Source organism: Grammomys surdaster, unplaced genomic scaffold (genome assembly GCF_004785775.1).
Source record: "Grammomys surdaster isolate TR1022 unplaced genomic scaffold, NIH_TR_1.0 367, whole genome shotgun sequence".
Taxonomy (NCBI): domain Eukaryota; kingdom Metazoa; phylum Chordata; class Mammalia; order Rodentia; family Muridae; genus Grammomys; species Grammomys surdaster.
In genome coordinates, this window is record NW_021604786.1 from 2,511,591 (window position 1) to 2,534,519 (window position 22,929).

The following is a 22,929-nucleotide window of genomic DNA, read 5'->3' on the forward strand; positions in this document are numbered from 1 at the left end:
CACACACACACACACCACACACACACTTTTGAGATGGAGTCTCACGTAGCTCACGCAGGCATTGAATTATCTGTGTAACTAATATAGATAGCTTTGATATCAACTCCTGTTTTACTTCTGAAAATGTTTTTATAATCTCTTTAGATTCTCTAAAAATAAGTGACATATCCGCAAAACAGTTTAATAAGAAAAACATTAACCTCATTCTTCATGCTAAGCACTCTCCCACGAACAGGGCCTTTTCCTCATGTGGTATGATGAGATATACAGGCCATACGCCAAGAAAGGTAGAATAGTAATGTTAAAAATCAGGATTTATTTTTTAATGTTTTGGGAAAGCAGTGGTAGAGAAATTTGCAGATGGTTTTTCAGTTAATTTCTTCAGAGAGTAATCTGAATCAACATTGATTTTTCTGACCTAACTATAAATCTTTTAAATTATTGAAGACTCAAATGAAAACAACCATTTCTCTCTGAGTTCTCTCTCTTTCTGTCTCTCTGTCTCTCTCTTGGTGTCTCTCTGTGTCTGTCTGCCTCTCTGTCTTCTGTCTCTCCCTCCTTCCCTCTCTCTGTCTCTCTCTCTCTGTGTCTCTCTCCCCCACCCCCTCTTTTTGTTCCTTGCCACACCTCATCCCTGGAGAGGTTTGGGTATAGCACCAGGCAAGTGGCTGGTGGCCTGAGTGGAGACATTTTCTTTTAAGAACTCTGAGACCAGTTCCTGGGTTCTTTCTATTTCAGCAGCAAAGGAGGGCCGAGGGAAAGGGTTGGTTTTCTTACCCAGGGTGGGAGTGTTATCTATGAACTGAAGCCACCAGATGTGTCCACGGAGGTGCTCTGTGTAATTTTGATCATCTTTCATAAAAACCTAATAGAAGAGGGAACTACCAGTGTCTCTGTGTATTTTCTGATTCATTACATTCTTAGAACTTTTGACGAAGATTTTGAAACAGTTGCTGTAGCATTCTTGCCAGGAGGTTTATGTTTCTCCATCTCCATTGCTGATGGGCCGGACTTAGCGCCCCTTTATCTCCCATGATCCTCTGTAAGTCATGTTCTTAAGAGTTCATTCAGAGGGTGACGGAGTTCTGCTCACAGCTATTGCTGTAAGAACCAGAGCGCAAGTTGGCACCCTATTTTTCAAAATCATTTTTTGCTGGCTGGTGATTATTCTCCCAAAGGTGGTTATTTGGGAAGCCCGCAGCTGTGCAGTTCTGTTTATAGCCACCGAGTAGGTGCAATTAAGCTGAAGGCATTTAATGTGGTGAGGACAGCTTCAGGGATTGGAGAGTCAGGCTGCTGTAGACTGGGTTGGAAGGAGGGCCTACCAGAACATGAGGGTCTGGGGCCTGAAGAGAGAGCTGAAAAGTGCACGTTCATTGTTCATTTTGACTTCGTCAAGCTTTAAGACAACCTTTCTGGAGAGCTGCATTTAAAATAGGCACCTGGGTTTAATTAGATCTGTGAGTAATGACCGATTCGTGGTATTTCATGTTTTTCACAAACACCGAACGGTATAATTAGATTTAGGAAAACCCTTAATTGGTTTTACTTTTTTGTGTGTAAGTGTGTGTACTGTTTGGAAGAGCCCTTTTTTAACTTAAAAAAATTTGCTTTCGTGTGTGTGTGTGTACACATGTGCACACGCACGTACACGTGTGCACACATTTGCACAAGTGTACGTGGATTTATGTGTGTAGGTGTGCATATGAATGGAGGTCAGAGGACAGCTTTCGAAAGTTGGCTTTTTCCGTCTGGCTTGTATAGCATGTACTTTATCTGCTGAGCCATCTTGCCAGCACCCAGGAGTCATTTTCAATAGTATATCTATACTGTAAGAAAATTGAAGGCAATAAAATATAATCATAACCTAGACCTTTCCATGAATGTCTCTAGTTTGTGTGTGTGTGTTTAAAAGATAATTGTTAAAATCATATTTTAGTTTTATGAGCTCCAAAAACTATGCTTAGTTTTTTTTTTTAGTAGTTTAGTATGTCATTTTCTTTAATTGCCATAAAAATGTTTGAATAAGTGCTTAAGTCAGTGGTTCTCAACCTGTAGGTTGCGACCCGTTGAGGAGCAAATGAACCTTGTATAGGGCTCTCCTTAGACCATCTGTCTATCAGATATTTACATTATGGCTTACAACAGTAGAAAGTTATAGTTATAAAGCAGCAACGAAAATAATTTTATGGTTGGGGGGTTCACCACAACATGAGGAACTGTACTAAAGAGTTGCAGCATGAGGAAGATTGAGAACCATTGGCCTGAAACTAAATTTTTTTAGTTCTCACATCATTTTTCTCTTTGCTTTTGCTGACTGTATGTTTGTCAGATGAACATATGTGCGCCAATAACTTTTACATTTTTGAGGCCCAGTTCCCTAGGAGTAAAATTATTGGGTCAGGTACAGAGAAGAAAGTCATGCTTGTTATAGATCAAATTAGTCTACAAGATGCCTGTGTATCATATGTATGGCATTATGCAGATACCATTCATTGCTGATTATGACATTATTAAATTTTCAGTGCTGCATATATCATAAAATAACCCCCCTCGATAAAATTCTCTGGGAGATCATATCTAAAAAGAATTACTTTTCAGAGCTGGAGAGATGACTCATTGGTTAAGAGCACTGGCTGCTGTTCCAGAGGACCTGGGTTTAGTTCCCAGAACCCATAGAACCACTGACAAATGTCTCTAATTCTAGTTCTTGGGGATCTGTCATTCTCTTCTGGTGTTTGTGGGAATTGCATGCATATGTGCATTTAAAATATGCAGGCAAAACACCCATGCCCATAATATGAAAAAGAAAAGGACAAAACAGGAAAAGAAAAGAACCTAAGAAAGAATTTTGCTTTTTAAATATTTCCAAAATTAACAGATTGCATTAAGGCAACCCAGGGACAGATTGGTTTTGACAGAGGCTTCACTACACAGTTTGCTCGGCCCCATTGCTTTGGGCCTGAGGCAGAGCATCATGGTGAGGAACACATGGCTGAGGAAGGAAGGGAGATGGGAACGGAGACTGTGCTTTGAAGGATATGTCCATAAAGCCCTGACCTCATTTGTCAGGCTCCACCCTTTAAAACCCCCACCTCAGCACTGTTAGCTAGGACTGAGGATTTTTAACTCAAGAACCCCCAGATCCAGATGATAGGAGACTTCTCAGAAACCAGAATAAGGATCTAGAAGAGTTATTTTCACTTTATTATTTTAATTATTATGTGTTTCAGAATGAGAAACTCAGGTTGAGCACCCAGAATTTCATAGACTGTTGCCAATTGGCAGGGAATAAAGCTGCCATTAAACTTCCAGGAAAGCCTGACTATCCCGTGGCAGATGGGTATTCTGTATCTTTGACATCTGAATTCCTTGAACTTAAGAGAAACAAGTTTCAACAGTATTAACAGCAGCCCACAGAATCATCCAGGAATACAAATACACACTGTCCCACTCTGCAACTTCAGTGGATACCTTTTAATCCAGATAGAGTGTGACTCTGTAACAATTCTGGGAATCAGAATGCATTTAAGGCTTAGGATATGACCACCAGGTTTGGGTTGTTAGATGTACACACACATTCTTGTCAGGAAACGGAGGCAATAATGTCCTGTTAGAACTTTTATCTGAAGCCAAAGACTATTACCCTAAAATTACTCTCCAGGCTTTATTTGAGATGGAAACCACATTTAAAGGTGATTCTCCTACCTACCAAGGAAAAACAAATTCATGTTAACACACAGCAAGGGCTTTAAATGGACTAAATTATAGTCAGATGTGAGCTTCAGAGATGGTCGAACCAAAGCAAACAATTTTTTTTTTAGAGATATAAGTTGATGGCTTAGTCCTTCATACCTTCTTTGTTTTCAACCTAAACATCTCAAGTGGAGGAGGTCTGTATAATTTTATATAAATAGGCTCATGATTTATCAGCCACAAAATGCTTAAGTTAGGAAATGAGATCCCTTGAATGTTTTCGTAGGGTTTCTGAGTGGGCTTGCCTTGATTTACAGTGAGTTGATTATGCAAAGCCACGGTTTTCAGAAGGTTGAAGCAGAACCTTTTGGGATGGCAGCCAGGTCTGTGAGGACTGACTACCAGCCTCGCCTTTGATTTCAATCATTTCATGTGACTGTGGGTCATGGACTTGATCTTCTGGAGCAGAGGATGTCCCCTAGTTCTACTGGTTGTCTGCCCAGTTGTCCCATAACTGGCCCCTTCTAATGAGACAGAGCACGGGGCAGTCTTGGAGACACAAATAGAGGGGAACAAATTTAGAGCTGGAAACAGTTCTGTGTTAAAGCAAAATTGTTTTTTATAACTCCTTAGTCTCAAATGGCAGCTTTTTATGTTGTGATATTTTATGCTGAGCACCCTGTAGGCCTCATGGCCTTCCTGTGTAAAGTGATGGATGTTCTCAGGTTAACTCCTTCTTGGCATCTCAGTAGCCATTTTTCTTTATATCCCAAAGTGAAGACACAATGTAGATTCTGTGGAGAGGAACCACTTGCTGGGGTTATAGGAAGCTGATCTGAGTTTTAGCTGTTCTTGGTGATATTTAAACCACTGAACTTCATATTCTTCAAAAACACAACAGAAATACAAATAATGCTAGGTCAAAAATGAAAAAGTATAATTTTAATATCTACTAAGGCTCAAAACATTCCACTTTAAACTTAGAATATATAGTTGTGATGGTGTGTTGGCTATTTTGAGTAGATACAATAGAGTATTATAGGTTAGATAGCTTGTAGACATCAGAGATTTAGTCTCGGACTTCTGGAGACTAGAAAGCTCAAACTGAAGGGGCCTCCAGATTTGATTTCTTATGAGTTGCTACTTTGTTTCATAGGGGCTACCTTTGTGCTGGCCTTTCAAGTGTTGGAAAACTTGAGGGATTGTCCAAGGTACTGTTTCATAAGGTCCCTAATCTTTTTGATGACAGTGCCACATTCAGGATCTGACAATGCCCCAAAAAGTGCCAAATTCTAATCCTACATTTCAGGGAGAGGATCTCACATAACTTTTTCAAGAGGGCATTTGAGCCTAAATACAGTTAAGACAGATAAGGTACTTTTTTAAATTTTTAAAATTTAAGCTAACCTAGGATAGTATAGTAAAATCATCCAGCAGCACGTAAGTGATTTGAAAATGAGATAATATAAAGTGATTTGTGGGGCAGTAATATCTTTTTCCTGCAATGTCTTATTTCTTAGTTCCAATCATGTTTTGGCTGTGCTGTTTCGGGCCTCATAGCTGTCTATGTCCTGAATCGCTTAGATGTATAGCTTCCACCCATTCGTTAATGTTAGCTGTCCTCAATATATAGGAGAGGTGGTCGTCTTATATGTAGATGTCTTCTTTTATAGGAGAAAGGTTCCAGTTCCCCCTCCCTTTTTTCCCCTCAGTACAATGGAATATCAAGTTTAGTTAAATCTGTATTCAGAGTTTCCACTTTCTGTTGTTACCTGAACATGTCAGAGAATATACAAGTACCCTATTTTCGTCAGAAGTTTGTTTTTCCTTGAATTGGTAAATTGCCTTCTTGTTTTTCTGCATTGCTAACAATTTGTACTTTTTTTTTTTTTGTCTAACAAAAATTCTTTCCACACCCTCTAAATCCTCTCTGATTTATCCTTCCCCACATAGTATGTCATCAGATAACAAATCAGTTACTTAAAAACACTCACCTTTCTGTGACAAATCAGTTACTTAAAAAAAAACTCACCTTTCTGTGACATGGACAACTTGCCCTCTTGAAACCTGCTGCTCCTCTCCATCTTTTGCTTTAAATGTCTGTGACCTTATTTTCTCCCTATGTCAGAGACTGAACCTAAAGACTTGTATTTGCTAGGCAAGAGATCTACCACTGAGCAAACTTCCAACCACCTTCCTTTACCCCCTTCCTTCTGGTCTGGCATTCATAGCAGCGCCTTTGAGACTTGGAGATTTTGCTTTTGTCTTTGAAAGCTCCTCTATCAGCCTTTCTTTATTCAGTTCCAAGTTTCCTGAGTCAAGGAAAGTCCCGCGCTCTCTCTGTTCATTCTTTCTCCTTGGAGCATGCAAACTCTACCAGTGAACCTTTCAGGAAGAGGATTTCTGTTTGGTTTTGTTTCTTTGTCAACTTTGCAAGCCCAGAGACATTGTTACATCCTTCCGCTGTGCTGAGACTTCAGCCAGTAAGGAATTTGGGGTTGAACGTTGTCTCCTCTTAGTGCTTAGGGCTTTTTTCTCCATCATCAGGAAGCTTCCTAGGGTTTGAATGAAAGTTCTGATTCCATCCTAATTGGCTATGATTGTTTTTGTTTGTTTGTTTGTTTTTGTTTTGGTTTTTGATCTTCCTGTAAGCTTTGAAGGCAATTTCTCTTTCAGATAATTGTGAACTTTCAGAAGCATATGCCTTTATTTGAGTGATTTTTTTTTCATTCAGTTGTAAATATAGTTAGCCTTGCAGACCAGGGAATGCTACTTTATTCTGCAGGACCTCTAGTCTATCTCTCTGACTTTAAAAATAGTTACTATTTTATCTGTTTTCATAGAAATGTACAGTTGGTTGTGGACTCTTGGTTTGACATTTAAGAAACGTTTTTCTCTGTTTCATGTATGTTTTCTTTTCTTTTTTTTTTTCTTTTTCCCAGTCTGCTTTTAAACCGTTTTAATTACACGCAAGTATTAAGGTCAGTTCTAGGTTGAGGAACTAGCAGTACAATAGATGCAAATAGTCAAGGAACAAGCAAGATAATAAACAAAGTCACGTGATCACTGTTTCTAAGGGGGTATCAGGATGACCAAAATATCTGAGCCTACTTCCCTGTTTGTGTATGTTTTCTTTTTGGAAACACACACACACACACACACACACACACAAAATCCAGTAGAACGTCACTGTTTCCATATTGTCTTAGGGTTTTACTGCTGTGAACAGACACCATGACTCAGGCAATGCATCATCAAGGTAGGAGCATGGCAGCATCCAGGCAGGCATGGTGCAGGAGGAGCTGAGAGTTCTACATCTTCATCTGAAGGTCTCTGAGAGAAGACTCCCCTCCAGGCAGCTAGGACTGGGGTCTTAAAGCCCATACCCACAGTGACATGCCTACTCCAACAAGGCCACAGTTCCTAATAGTGCCACTCCCTAGCCCAAGCATGTAGAAACCATCACACATATTTGAACATAAAGAATTTCTCTCTTGTTCTTTTAGATGTCCCCATTTAAAAGTATCTTTCTTTCCAAAACATTTTCTTTTGAAGGTGTTCATTATTATCTCCTTTCTGATAATATTAATTGGAAATTAAGAAAGACATTCTCCTCTCCCTTCTCTTCCCCAGTCCCTTCTCCTTCTTTTCTCCTTTTTCTCTCTGGTCTTATTTTCTCTCCACCCCCTTTCGTCCCTGCCTCAGTCTCCTTCTCCACCCCCCTGCCCCCTTATGTTTTCCTTGTCTTCTTGCCTCTATGGCTAAGACCACAAGAAGAAAGGGGGTCAATTGTTAATCCATGGGCATTTAGGCCAAGGGCACAGGTAAGCAGCAGAATGGCTACAGTAACTTCAGATACCCACTGACACTATTTTTAAAAGCTCTTTCCCCGGAAACAGTGTTTTCTGGTCACAACGAGACTTAACACACATATGAACCCACAGAGACTATGGCAGCACACGCAGGGCCTGCACAGGTTCAAGATAGGCCAGACAGGGTCCCAGTGCTGAGAAGAGCAAAGTGCACACAAGCTCCCACCCCTAACCTAGAGCTAGCTCCACTTGCTATCTGCTTGGAAAGGAAAAACTGATTTTCTCAAGTGGAGTCTTATTGAGTACATAAACCAGACTTAAGGGTAGATCCCGTGCTCAGCAGTATATGACCAACACAGAATGGACTCGATGGTATTTTTGTAGACTGTTTTTCTCATATGGTTTTGTTTGGGATATTTTTGTCTTAACGGCCTTTCCGGTTTTGCTTTTGTCTTTAAATCCTTTCTTGAGCTTTTCGTGTGTGTTTGTTTTGTTTACTTTTAAGGTTTACCCTGGTTCTTTTTGTTGGCTTGTTTGTTTTCTGAAGACAGAAGAAGAAAGGATGTGGAGGTGGATGGGGGTGGGGTGGGGAGGATCTGGATTGGGGGAGGGTAACCTGTGATCTGAGTATATTGCATAAATTTTATTTAAATTATATGCATCTAAAATATGTAGAATTTGCATTTCCAAGTATTTTGACAAAATTAAGAGCCACGACAAAAACTATGGAAGTCATTGGAGGAGTTCTGACCGACTTGATCCACTGAGGACCACTGGGACTTTTGTGAGCTGGCTGACTATACTGTTCAACACATGGATAACACATCCAGTTTCTTGAGGGTGATGAAGCCTTTCTGATATCCTAGTTCTGGTCATAGTCTCAGTGATTGCTCCCCTATACCCAGAATCCAAAATTCTCTATTATCTACAAGATTTTGTATTAGAAAACATTGATTGCTATAAATATAAGTTAATAGATATTCACAAAAATCTGAGCACTTAGTACCTTGCATACATGTCAATAGTTTAGCGTGAATCTTCCTAGTAATTGGGGGAGCATCTGCTCAGACTCATTACATAGTAGTTTGCTATGATGTCTTTCTTGTGGATTAGTGATGCCGACACACATTGATAGAATTTCAGTCCAACTGGTCGACCACAGCTTGGGTCATGGTACAGTCTTATGTTGAGGTTCTGTTCTTAGCTACATTATCCCTAAAGCATCACTGAGCCCAGCTAATACTGTTTTAGAACTCTGGGTGTTTGTATAGCATCAGTCTAGTTCAAACTATTCTGTCAGTAATAGCTAAAGGATATTCATTGCCTTTATGTAGTTTGACAGAATTCTGGACACCTAGCATCTCACAGTGGACTTACACAACCTTCCAGTCAAGCCACAGTGTCCAACCCAGCAGTCACTAGCTACATGTGGCCAAGAGCACGTGAGACACACAGTCTGAGAGTTCAGAAGCACAGGATGACCAGAGCAAACAGAGGACTTTAAAGACACAGTGCAAAACAAAAGCCCAAAGTCTCATTAATGTTGGAGTACCTGTGATGATAAGACCTTTATCTGGAAGACTTAGCAGATAATACTAGTAAAACTGATTTCACTTGCTTGATCTCCAGCCCTCTTAATATGGTTATATAATACTTGGAATTGCGTCAGAGGTAAACATAGTCTTTCCACTCTACTGCAGCACTCTGGGGAATAATGATTCACTTTTGTATTATCTAACAAGGACTGGAAAGACTCAAGTGGCAAGCACAGCCCCTGGGTCAAAAGGAATTAAGACAAGAAACATTTCCAAATGGTGGGCATCATGAAACCCAGGCTGGGGCTGGAGAGATGGCTCAGTGGTTAAGAGCACTGACTGCACTTCCAGAGGTCCTGAGTTCAAATCCCAGCAACCACATGGTGGCTCACAACCATCTGTAATGAGATCTGATGCCCTCTTCTGGTGTGTCTGAAGACAGCTACAGTGTACTCATATATAATAAATAAATCTTTAAAAAAAAAAAAAAAAAAAAAAAAAGAAACCCAGGCTGTAGTTGTCTTAAACTCCTGGGGACATTTGAAAAAGGGAAGACAAGGGCTTGTGTTGGTATTGTGGGAAGGCAGGAAGAACCGGAGCAGTTTGAATGAAGCACGCAACATTGACGTTCATTTCTTTAATGTCTAGTCCCACCTACAGCCATGAAACCATTTAAGAGTTTTATGTGGATGGCTGTTTAATGGGCTGAAGTTTCTATTTCTTCTGGTTTGCAATAACACGACAATAGGGCAAGTCAACTTGTTTCAACTCAGAAACAAATGTGTTCCAGGCATATCTGAAGGTCTGTGCATAGGGGCCATCTGTTTTATTATCTTTCCCACAAAACCAGGGCCCGGGGAGGGCATGCATGTTTTCCATCAGGGCTATATAAAACCTTTGTCATCCGAGACCTGAGTAATGTCAATGCTTCAGTCTTGAAAGTACTGGCAGGTCTGGGACCCAGGCCTGGCAAGATGCTCTCTGCTTCCACTGTGCTCTTCTGATATGGTGCTGTCTGTCCCGCCTCCTCAATTAGCCTCTGTCTTATATATTTTTCCTGGCTGCCATCTATGCTGAAATGGCATACTCACTAGCCAGAAATGGCAATAACTTGTTTTGCTCTTCAATAGGAAGGTCGATTTGAAAATGATTTTATTTCAACCAAACAAACCGACGCAAGCTATTTGAATGCTTTTTCTAAAAGATTCTAAGAACTGAGAAAGTTTCTACCCCTCAGATAACAACAGTGAACATGTTGACCTTATTTGCTGTGCTTTCCTAACATGCATACACACACACAGAAATACATGTGTGTGTTTCTATTTGTGCTCATGTGCACATTCATATACAAGATGGCCATCATCCTGTGATTTCTCCTTTTTAAAGTTATATATATATGTGTGTGTGTGTATATATATGTGTGTGTATATATATACATATATATATATACATGTACACATATGTATATATACACATATATACACATATGTATATATACACACATACATATATGTATATACACACTATACGTATATGTATATACACACATATATATGTGTATATACACACATGTATATGTACACACACATGTATATATACACATATGTATATGTATATATATGCATATGTATATGTATATACACACATGTATATGTATATATACACATTCATATATGTATATATACACACATATGTATATGTGTATATATATACACACACATATATATATAATTTTGATTATATTTTTTCCATCCCTCAGATTCCCATCCCTCTCAGAATCTCCTTACATCCATAACTACCTGACTTCCTTGGAGGAAATTGATTTTCCCTCTGTAAGTAAGTGGATGTCAGTTGGAAATAGCTTCTTGGTTAGGGATGGGCATCTCTGTCTTTCTGTGAAGACCCCATGCATGGTGCCATGGAATCTGTGAGTTAATATGTATGTCACTTCTGTTGTATCTGGAAGACACTGGTGACTTGGAGTCCCCATCACCTCTCCGCCTTACAGTGTTTCTACTCCCTCTTCTGCTTAGCTCCCTGAGCCTTGAGGGAGGGGTTTGATGAAGACCTCCCACCGAGGGATGAATGCTTCTAAGTCTCTTATTCTCTGTACATTGTCTACTTGTGGGTCTGTGTGTTAATTGCCACCCACTGTTGGAAGCTTTTCTGATATGGGCTGAGCAAGACACTGATCTATGGGCAGAGCCATATCACACGAGGAGTCACTTTAGTGCTGCTTTGTTTAGCAGAATAGTAGCAGACTTTTCCTTAGGCCAATGACCTACTTAATCTAATGCTTTGGGCCATTTTAGCAGTGTCAGCTATGGGTTCCATCCCATGGAGTGGGCCTTAAGTGCGATCATTAGCTGGATGGTTGGTCCTATAACTTTTACGCCACAGTTGAACCAGTGTATCTGCAGGAGGTTACTGTTGTAGGTTGCAGGTTTTGTATAGCTGGGTTGGTGTTTACATTTCTCCTGTGGTAGAAGAAGTCTCAACTACATCTCATTCCCCTTTCAGTAGAACTGGTCGGCTCCCAGGGAAGTTTTCTAGAAATGGTTAGTATGTGGAATACAATGTATGGCTTTTTTTCATAGATAAGTTAAAGTGATTTGTAATTAATCATTTTGTAAACACCTCAGGCAAGAATTGTGCTTCTTGAATGGCAACAGTGTGTCTGTGCGGCAACCAGAAAACAATTTTGTTTGCATGTATGTAGGTCCAGCTCGAAGTAAAAAAAGAAATAAAAAAAAATTAATGAGATGGGTTTCAAAACAGGGCTGGCTGGAGAGTTATCTCAGTAGGTAAAGTGCTCACTGTGAAGTGTATGGACCTGAATTCATATTCCCAAAACCCATGTAAACCAGGGCAGGATAATGTGTGTCTCTCATCTCAATTCTCCTCTGTGAGAGACAGAGGCTTCCCCAGGAGACCTCAGAGTTAGTGTGGTGAACTCACAAAGACACTATCTGAAATAAGCTGACTGACACCAAGGTTGCCCTCTGAGCTACACACGTATGATGTGGTACACATTTGCCCATAGTCAAGCACACACTTGCACATACATCTCTCTCTCTCTTTCTCTCTCTCTCTCTCTCTCTCTCTCTCTCTCTCTCTCTCTCTCTCACACACACACACACACACACACACACACGAAAAGGAAACAAAGAGGAACGTATGTATATATTTGAAAAAAATCATCTTATAATTATTTAAAGAAATGTATTACATGTATTTATTTGTGCACACACACACACCTGTGTGTGTTTGTGTGTGTGTGTGTTGTGTGCCACAGCATGTTTATAGAGGTCAAAGGACAATTTGTATTCTTTTTCTCCTTCAACTTTGTGCATCCCAGGATCAAACTCAGGTCATCAGCCTTGGTGGCAAGTACTTTACCCATCTTTCTGGACTACAATTATTGTTTTTAATTTAAGCTTTTTTTTTCTGCTTCAGGGAAATCTCATTGTTTGTCTAGGAAATGTTGAAAGATACTTCATATTATATTTTAAATCTAAAATTCCTCATCCCTGTGTTTTTAGATTTAGGTCCATGAGGCATCAAACGCTATGAAAGAAAGACAGTTGGAAAGGAAAAGGATATTTAAACAGAAGTTTCCATGAGACCTAGGAAGACTTTTAAAAAAAAAAAGAACCCCCATCCCCTTTAATTCAGTAATTACCCAGGAGTGCTCTGGAGTTGGGGGGCTGTTCTGGTAATAGTTTACACCTGTTTCAACCTCTCCCGTTTTTATTGGCAGGAACTATGCCATCCCATATTTCTCGTGAGGCAAAAATATGAACTAAAACATGGCAGAGCCCTGGAGAAACTATAATAAACATAAAAATGAATAGTTCAGCTCAAAACACGAAACTCATCGCCTGCACGTTTAGCCAGCCATATTTCAGTAGTATCGAAGGAATTGAATCCTGGAGTTGTGTGTTGGGAAGGAGGGAGAGAGCTGCTTTCATTGGCAGGAAAAAGCCAAGGTTTGAAAAATCCAAGAGCAAAGTAAGCCTTGGAACATCATGCCAGAGTCATGTTGTATAGGTTGGTGAAAAAAAAATAAAAATAACATTAAACTGTGATGCACTTTCCAAGTTATTGTGGGAGAAAGGGACAAAGATGTCTTAGCGTGTAAGATTGCAGTCTTAAGCTTAAGGGAGAATAGTTTCCCCACAGAATATAAGAGGACTTTAGTGGTCAAGCAATCCCCACAACATAGAACATAGGTCAGTTTATTTCATAGACAACATTTTCCTGTCCAAACATATTGAAATGCTTTGGGTTAAGATAGTATTATGTTTCTTTTTTTTCCCTTGGAATCCAGCTCTCTCTGGTGGTCCTCTCGAAGTCCTCTTTCCTCATCAGGGGTAGCAGTAGCTTAGCTGTCCTGCTTCCCTGTGGGAGAAAGAACAGGATGTAGCTTCTATTACAAGAAGAGAAATAATCAAATTCATGTAAAGTTTAATCTGGACAGCGCTGGAGGTATGCAAAGGTCTCTGGGAAGGTTGGTGGTCAAGCTAAATTGTCATTCTGGTTTTTTTCTCACTGGTTGGGTGGCTTTGGCTCTTAGCATGGTCAGGGTTGGGACTTGGCTGTTTCTTTTCCTTGGCATAGAACCCAGATATTTGTGGACTGAGAGTAACCATCTCTGTTTTATCACGGGTCTATGGACTCGGCACGTCAAATGTCTTGAGTTTACATTGAGAAAAAATATGCCATGTTGATCTCGCCCCTCTGTCCTCAAACTATAACTTCTTGGGAGGAATTTGAGGTTTTCATACTGAGAACGTAGGGTGCGTTTGAGAGGACTCTCCCGTGAGAACTCTGAAGGATCCATGTTTGAGAGAAGAGAAGGCAGGGCACGTTCTCTCTTGCCTTCTACAGCCTTGACAGATGTGTTTCACAGAGTCGGTAGAAATCTTCAAGGAGGTCCAGCAACCTCAGGCTGAAGTACAGATATTTCTTAAAAACATGTCAATCATAGATGAGCCTGAAGTGGCGTCCGAGACAGTGATCCAACCAAGAATCCAACCAGGGTGTTTTTCTTTGACTATAGGAGCTTAGGAAACACACACATCGGAATTTAAGAAAAGCCAGCTCATCTGTAGTTTCTTGCACAGCTGGCTTCCCTTGTTCTAGTTTCAATTGTTACTGATTAGCTATGATCTGAAGATACTACATGGACTATTTTAGAAAGAGATTAACTTTTAAGAGTGTCAGTCCGAGTGGCATGATCCTTCTTGGGATACAAATAATCCCTTTGTCTTGTATATCCACACTGTATACCCTACCTACTTGTTTGTGACTGCCATCTCTCAGTTATCCTGTAGACTCACAGTTCCAAGGAGCTCATGTTCAAGGACCCTTAAACAGTAGCCTAAAGCTATTTGTCAAGACCCATGGCATCTGCCTGACTTTATCACTTCACACAGGCATGGCGGCAGTTCTCACAAGAGGCTTGAGTATCACAATAAGGTGTTGCTGGATCCTATTTGCCGCAGTAAATTTAATTACAGCATATTTTTAATTGTTCATTCTATGATTACCTGTTAATTGTTTAATCGCTTACTGTGTTTAATTTACAAGTTAAACTTTATGCCAATGGTATTTGAAGGGACAAGTTGGCATAGCTAGGGTTTCTTAACTGAGGTTCACTCTTCTGTGGCCTTAGACTGTACCTCTTTATATAGACTTGGATGGAGGTGTTCAACAGAAACTTTTCAGAGTCAAAATGGGCAGTGATCTTTGACACCAATGAACATCCAGTTGTTGGCTTCCTGGTCTGCTGTTTCTTTTCAAACTCTAACAGCATGCTAACAAATGTGTGTTTCTGATTGAACTTCAGTGTCCTACTCAGTTCTAGAACATAAGCCATTATATATTGGTTCCAATTAGAGAAATTCCCTTGCTGCTGTTCTTTGAAGGTATTTTGAGGTTTTGACATGGTGAACTGGTCCTGAGTAGAGCAGTACTCTGAAGGGAGAATATCTGTCGTAGAAGTAGACAGCCTTTGCCTCAGGGACTTGACATTTGCAGTTAAGTGCTCTGAGGGAGAACATCCAGTCAAAGACACACACACACACACACACACACACACACACACACACACACACACTTTTTTTTTTTTTTTTACAGTATGGACTTTGGAAAATATTTGAGATGTTAAACCTTCTCTCACAGAGTAAACCACAGAGGCATTCTCTGTGGCAGCATCTGCTGAGTGTGCATTGACTGTACAGGATTGATGCAGAAAGGGGGTGTACAGGTATTGGCTTCAGGGATTAGTGTCTCTATTGCTGATGTGTCAAACTGCCACCATGCTATTGGCCCGGCACAGGTGACATTCATCATCTTACAGCTCTGAGGCTAGATGTCTGCGGTAAATCTCTCTGGGCTGAAGTCAAGGTTTTAGCAGGGCCATGTCACCTCAGAGGCTGTAGGAATCCTGCGTTTCTTTGGCTTCCAGTTCTGGAAGCCATATGTATTCTTTCTCTTGTGGCCCCCACCTCCTCTTTCAAACCTTTCTCCTTATTGATCTCTGTATTGTTTCCCCCCGTTGCCTTTACCGTTGTGATGTCATGTTGTATTCTGATCCTCGTGCTTCATTATTATAAGGATGAGGTGATATTGACCTGTTTAGATAACCCAGGGCAATCTTCCTCCCTCTATCACGTAATCCCAGGTCCCAGAGGACATGAGTATCTTTATTATTTCAGCCCCGTCACACATTAGATAGAATTATTGTCTTTCTTTCTAGCTCCTATTTTCATTGGTTTTATCTAATTGTCTTCGGAAATCCCAGAAACATGTTTTCTGTTCTGTTGTTTTGATAAGAGAAATGTTGGTTAAAAAAAAAGCACTCGTTATGCTAATCATATTCTGTTATATCATACTTATATTAAAAATGTAAGTAGTTGTGAAATTTCAGTTGATGAAAGAAGAATTTAAGCTTTATCAGTTGTTTTCTTCCATTTGTGAGATTCATGATAGGTGCCTGTCCTAACTTAATGACAAGTGTCATTCTTAAGGGGACATGTGCATGTGAACACACATGTGCATCCACAGAGGCACATAAACATACACATACACACACACATATATGTATATACATATATATGTATATATATACGTATAAGCACATACCCACATATGCAAATACATGCACACATACACACATATATATATATGTATAAACACATACCCACATATGCAAATACATGCACACATACACATATTCATGTCTGTGTACACATTACTCTTGTATACATGTGGTCATGTGGACATGTACATACATACATGTATTCATATGCACATGCCCACATGTGCACAAACACAAACACACATGCTATACAGAGCACAAATCACCATATCTTCTGGACTTTAACATCCCAGGAGCTAGTGCCCCTGCTTCTGAGTCTTTGCCTGTCCAGTCACCGCTACTACATCTTTGCGTCTCTGTTAGAAAGATTCAGCTTGGTGCTGTGATAACCACGTGCTGATGGCTAAGTCTCTTCCATCTTCTCAAATTCTCTACTCATCACCGCAAGCCAATGAAAATGCCCACAGGTCACAGGGTGTTTCAGGTCACAGGTCGGGGACTTGGGCTTTCCTGTTTGTAGGGTGCTTATAGATAGGCGGCAGGGGGGGGTGGTTGTCTAGCTGTAATGACTCCATCTATCTTACAGGAAGTTCATAGAGAGGACTGTATTCTGGCTGTAACAATCCCTTCATCCCACATGAAGTTTGCTGTTGGTCTTGACCTTGACCGCCATGGCTTATTCTGTTTCCCTCTGTGGGAGCAAATGGAGGAGGAGACTGAAGAGATGAACTGTGGTCCCAATATGGCATTTAGTCATTTAAACTATTGACACAAAACACAGCCCTCACCTCAAAGAGTATAAGTCTATTCTTAAGCCAAACATGAATGACTTGGCCTGGGGGACATGGATTCCAGTTGCCCCCAGGAACATGTTTCTACAAGGAAATGGTTTCATGAAGAGCTCTTAGTAACAGGACAAAAGACCTGTTTCTAAGGCACTTTTGCAAGTGGATTGGTGGAAATATCGGCACATGGGTTGCATCGAAGTGGGGAACCAGCTGTCGTCTCAGGTGCTGAGGGCCTTCTTTGGTTGGACTTGATAGAAGCTAGTGGTTTGCTAAGTTAATAAAATCACAAAAGGTGTCACTCCGATAATCACCAGGATGTTGCTACAGACACAGATGTGATAAGTGAATTAAGAAGACCTAAAGATAACCTAAGCTTTCTAAGTCTCTATATTGAATTAGTTTTAGTCAGATATCCAATATAGGCATACATTTTACCTCCATGGAAACTTGAGTTCACATGGGCACAAAACTTAACCATCTCAGAGGTGGGCTATATAAGGATATGCCTGGGACCTATTACAGGTGGGGAGTGTGGGGAACACAGACTGTGGCTTTAATTATGGTTCATTTTTACAGTTTTGCTAGTGTGGAAGGGTAGGGTGGCTTCCACCTCAGTGTGGAGACAGAGACTTGTGGGTCTTCCACTTAATCAAGGATGTGTAATCGGTGAGATTTTGTATCTCATGCTTCAATAATTTGGCGTCCCCAATGAGGCCAGGATGGAATTGTCTTTTATCTTGGGGATCACAACCCTGGTCCTTGAGGGTTTTAAATGGATACATTGAAATGAAGAAGGTCTTTTAAAATGTGTACATTTTTTATTTACAGCTGCAGCTGAAGGAAAAGGCAAGAGTGGGGAAGACTTTTTTCAAAAGGTGAGTGGCATTTTGCTCTTCTCTGGCTTGGGGGATGTATGGGAAATCGCCTTGTGTCTGCTGCTGTGCCAGTGATGTTGGGCCGATTTCTCACACCCAGATCAACACAAACCCGTTCTGTTTATCTGCTCTTGGCATGTTCCCGCTCAAGCCATGTCTGGCCTGGAGGTGGGTGGGCATCTCTTACACTGTCCTTCTTTCTGGTGAGCAGAACATGGGTTGGGGTCTGTAACAAGTACCAGATGTCTCTTCAGACCAGCTTGCGCGAAGCCAGCACTATGTCCACTCTGTCTCCACTGTCCCCTGAATGTTCTGACCTTCAGTGAAGCCAGTTGAGCCCGCTGTACACATAGCACGAAGAACTCTGCTCGAGTCCAGTTGTGAGGAGGATGTTGAGAAATTAGAATGCTGGCTGAGGAATTTGAGTTCTCTTCCTCCGAAAGTCTTTGATTTGGGAGGTGGCCTTTCCTTTTGAAAAGTTGAGCTGGAGTCCACGGTTTTTATTCCTTTTCTTATGTCAGTATGCTCAAATCCCTGTGTCTGGATTTGGAGAGCATATCGGGAGAGACAGCCATGATATGTGGATGAGGTTAAATAATAATGGGGAGGACCCATTGAGAAGTCGTCTTTCTCTTGTTTTCCATACAATCTACATTTCGTGGTGTGTGGGAGGGGTGTCAAATTCATCATCCATCCGTGTCTCTGTCCAAGAGTTTTAAAAGCAAGCTTCCTCACATCCAGGGCTCAAACTGTTTCTCCATTTTGAAAGTATTTACCTGTCATAGGCTGCATGCTGGAGAGATGGAAACCAGCCAGGCAAGTGTGCTTGCTGCCTACATGTTACCTGGTGTATATGTATATATATGTATGTATGTATGTGTGTATATGTGTGTGTGTGTATACATATACACACATATATGTTTACATATATACATATATGTTTACATATATGTTTATATGCATATATAAACATGTGTATGTATATATGTATCACATCATATGTGTATATATGCACCATATATCATATATGTATATATGTATCACATATGTATATATGTATCATATATGTGTATATGTATCATAACTGTGTATATGTATCATATATCATATATATGCAACACATATAAAATATATGTATCATATATATGTATGTGTGTATCATATATGTAACCTATATACATATATGTATATATGTACATATGTACACACATATATATGCATATATCATTCATATATTTGTCTATCCATCTATTTGTTTGTGTCTGTGTGTCTATCTGTCTGTCTATGTATCTCTACACACAGCAGTGTAAATGGAACCATGTGTTTAAATCCCGGCACACATGTGCTGCTCGGCTCTTCCTTGGAAGTGCAGAAGCCACTTTTGTCTTTAGATAAAAAGGTCTGCAGCTTTGTTGTTGGAGGGACTGGTGCCCGAAAAGCCTTCAAAAGCTCATGGTGGAAAAATGAACGTAATAAAAGACAAACGTCTGAGGTTACAGGAGAGAACATGCCAGTGTTTGGACTAGACAGAAACAGAACCAGGATTCTTTTGCAGAGGAATGAGGCACAGAAGAGCTGTCACCCAACTTCACACCCTCCAGTCTCCCATAGTGGCACGTTGGTGCTCCTGAGCATCTGTTTGTTTGAGACAGGATCTTGTTCTGTTAGCTCAGGCTAGACTTGAACTCAAGGAGGTTCTCCGGTCTCCGCGTTGGTGCTGGGATTACAGGTATGAGCGAGTACCCCTGGTGTTCACTGTGTGTCTGTAAAGGGACACACATTCTCTCTCTTCTAACTGCTGGGTCATCTTTCACTCTGTGTGTGTGTGTGTGTGTGTGTGTGTGTGTGTGTGCCAAACAAACATTTAAACCCCTCTGTTTCTGAGATTCAAGTTCGATTTACCTGGAGATTTTCAGACATTTTCCAGGTCAGGCAGGGTTGATTTTTTCTCCTTTACTGTGACCATTCTTAAGCAGGGGATGAAACATGTTTGTTCCACTTTGCATTATGTGTCGTGGAAATCTACGTACAAGTCGTATTTAAACACGAGAGTACTCGCTGCAGTGTGCTAAATTGCTCTCTGTCATCTTTTTCGAATTAGAAAAATAGAATATATCATTTGGAATAGGGAATCATGGAAGCCCACAGAGTTGAAACTAGAATTTAGCAAGAGTAAAATTGTCAAGTACTGTATCTTTGAAGCTATCATGGCTACTGTCTCTCTGTTCCTTGAACTTCTCCCACAGAATTTCAGTTACTGTTTCTACCAAAGATGTACTTGGTTCTCTCTCCCCTCCCCCGTCCTCTGTGTGTGTGTGTGTGTGTGTGTGTGTATGCACACATGCATTGATGTGTATGCTAATTTGTGTGGAGGCCAGAGATCAGCATGCAGAGAGTGTCTTCCTCAGTGGTCTGTTATCTACCTGCCTGTTTGGGACAGATTCTCTTAGTTGACCTGGAAGTCACTGCTTAGCCAGTGAACCTCCTGGTCTTGCTTGTCTCTGCCTTCCTGGAACGGGGAGTACAAGTGTACAGTACTATGCCTGTGGTTTTTTTTTTTTCTTTCTTCTTTAACTATGGGTTGTGGAATTTGGCATTACCAAAAAAGCCATCTCCTAGCTCTGTGCCCATTATTTTCCCATACCAGGCATGTTTTTTGAAATGCTTTTTATCCCCAGTGCTCTGCTGGGGTAAAAGACTTAATTTTCTGTCGCAGGGAAACCCAAGAATACAGTAGCTTAAAGAATGGATTCGTTGAGTTTTGTGGGTCGGTGCAGACTTGGTTTTTCAAGGGATGCTGTTCCAGGTTTCTGGTGGCTTTGTCCCATCTTACAATTTCTGTTGCTGAGAAAGAGACACCATGACAAAGAGAAACATGACAGCCTCCAGGCAGACATAGTGCTGGAGAAGGAGCTGAGAGTTCCACATCTTCATCCAGCTGCAGCCAGGAGAGGACCATTTCCCTGACAGCTTGGAGGAAGGTCTCAAAGCCCACCTCCACAGTGACACACTTTATCCAACAAGGCCACGCCTCCTAATAGTGGCACTCCCTAGGCCAAGCACCACAGACACACTATTGAAATGATTTTATGGGACGTTTCTGCCCCCCACTCTTTCCTATTTAGCTCCCACATAAATAAATATCAGAATTTATTAACAAGCAACAAACCTAAACTAGGGAAGTTCTGAGACTACTCTGACCTACATCCCAGGAATAGCCCCCCAGGTTACTTGAAGTCTGAATTTTACCTGGCACGCTTTGTTTCATGTGTGACCTCAGGGTGAGCTTCTCTTTGCCAAGAGCTCATGGTCCCTCCAGCTTCATGGCGACCTTCTTCTCCCCCCTCCCCCCCCCCGTTTTCTCGTTATGGTCTCAGCCTGGGACTCCCCACAACTTGATTTCAAGTGCTCCCCTCTCCTGCCCAGTCACAGGCTCTAGACTTTTATCCCCCTATCAGAGATTACTGGGGAGCGTTCTTTACATCATGTTGGTCAGTACAATACCCATGTCCAGACTGCAACCTGATCCTTGGTTACAGTCCAGAACTCGGAACTTGGCATCAGAATACATGGCCCACGAGACTAATCCCAACAAGAGACCCAAGTTCTTGCTGTGCAGCTGGGTAGCTCCTGAAAACATGGGACAGTTGTGTCCCTGTTTGAATCTGGCTGCCACTACATGCATGAGCTCTGAGAGAGAGAATGGGTCTATCAAGGTATCTCATGCTGTGGTCGTAAGGTCAGGCCTAGGCGGGAAGTTAAACACATAACCACAGATATATTAGGGCATGGAGTGAGGAGACAGCTAGGGGTGGTCTCAAAAAAAGGAAAACCAGGTTCTACCAGTGCTACCCACCAAAGCAAATGGTTAGGAAGGCGTGTGGTTCATGTGCAGAGTGATCACATGGCACACTTTTTGTGTGTCGTCTGCTATTGGGACACACCTAGGAAGCTCCAACCTCATGAAGAGTGTGTTTTCTCTCAGCTCTAGAGTCTAGCGCTCTAGAGTTGGGGCTGCAGACAGAGTCCACTCGAGGACCCCTGGGTAGGGTCTGATCCATGTGGGTCTTCTCATTTGCTGAGGGGTCATCTGAGCAGCAGCTGATGTCTGCTGTATCTTCACGGGGCTTTCTTGTTTTGTACATCTGTGTCTAAACTTTCCTCCTTGGCTAAGAACACCATTTGTCTTGGTTGGGGTTACTGTTGCTCTGATGAAACATTGTAACTTAAAGCAACCGGAGGGGGAAGGTTTTTTTTTCCCCCTTAGGTTTCAACATCGCTGGTTCATCATTGACAACAGTCAGCGCAGGTGCACACAAACGCAAGGACCTGGAGACAGGGGCTGATGCAGAGGCCGTGAAGGGATGCTTGTTTCCTGGCTTGACTTTTCTTCTTCCAAGATAAAAGAAGCAGGGTGCAGTCACAATCAAATCATAGCAAAACCAAACCCCTACAGGATAAATAACTCTGCATCCAGCATCTGGGATTCACTCACAATCTTCTGGGCTCCTTTAAAGGCTTGTCTTATAGGTTCAGACTGGTGCCCCTCCATGGCTGCTGCTGTCCTAGGCCATTGTCCCATAGTATCTTCCAAGTGCTGGGGGGAGGGGAGGCTGTAGCTTTTCTAATCGCCTCTCCTGGGCTCTCTTCAAGGACTCAACTTTTCACCTGGTACCAAGCCTCAACTACTCTCCATGACCCCATCAATCCTGGGGCTTCAGCTGCCACTGAGGCTGCACTTTGACTAATGGCCTCTTCTGATCTCTCACAGTGCTAAGCCTCAGCTGATTTCCATGATCCCTTCACGCCTTTAAAACCAGTACAACCTGGGGAGACTTACTTGTACACATGACAGAGTTTAGCTACCAGCACTGTGTCCAACCCTGGCCACCTCTGGAACATAGCTTCCATGTGCTGACCCCGAGGAAGCACTTCCTAAGAAGATTTCACCTCAGTGATGCTGGTCTCCTCTTAATCCCAGTGGATTCTTTAACCACAGCTGACCAGCATTTGTTGTCCCAGCAAAGTGAGGGCTTCACTTCAGCAGTGTTGGTCTGTTGTTAATCGCTGCCGACTCTTCAGCCCCAACTGTATTCTTTTTTTTTTTTTTTTTTTTTT

At 41.4% G+C, this 22,929-nt stretch overlaps 1 protein-coding gene across 2 annotated transcripts in view; it reads left to right on the plus strand.

The window, feature by feature from the left end:
• Bicc1 (BicC family RNA binding protein 1) overlaps positions 1-22,929 on the plus strand; it is a 240,523-nt gene that overhangs the window by 62,193 nt on the left and 155,401 nt on the right. For both annotated transcript variants that reach the window (XM_028780249.1, XM_028780250.1), the window contains exon 2: positions 17,765-17,811. In XM_028780249.1, the coding sequence (XP_028636082.1) occupies positions 17,765-17,811 (47 nt within the window). The remainder of the gene's footprint in view (positions 1-17,764; positions 17,812-22,929) is intronic.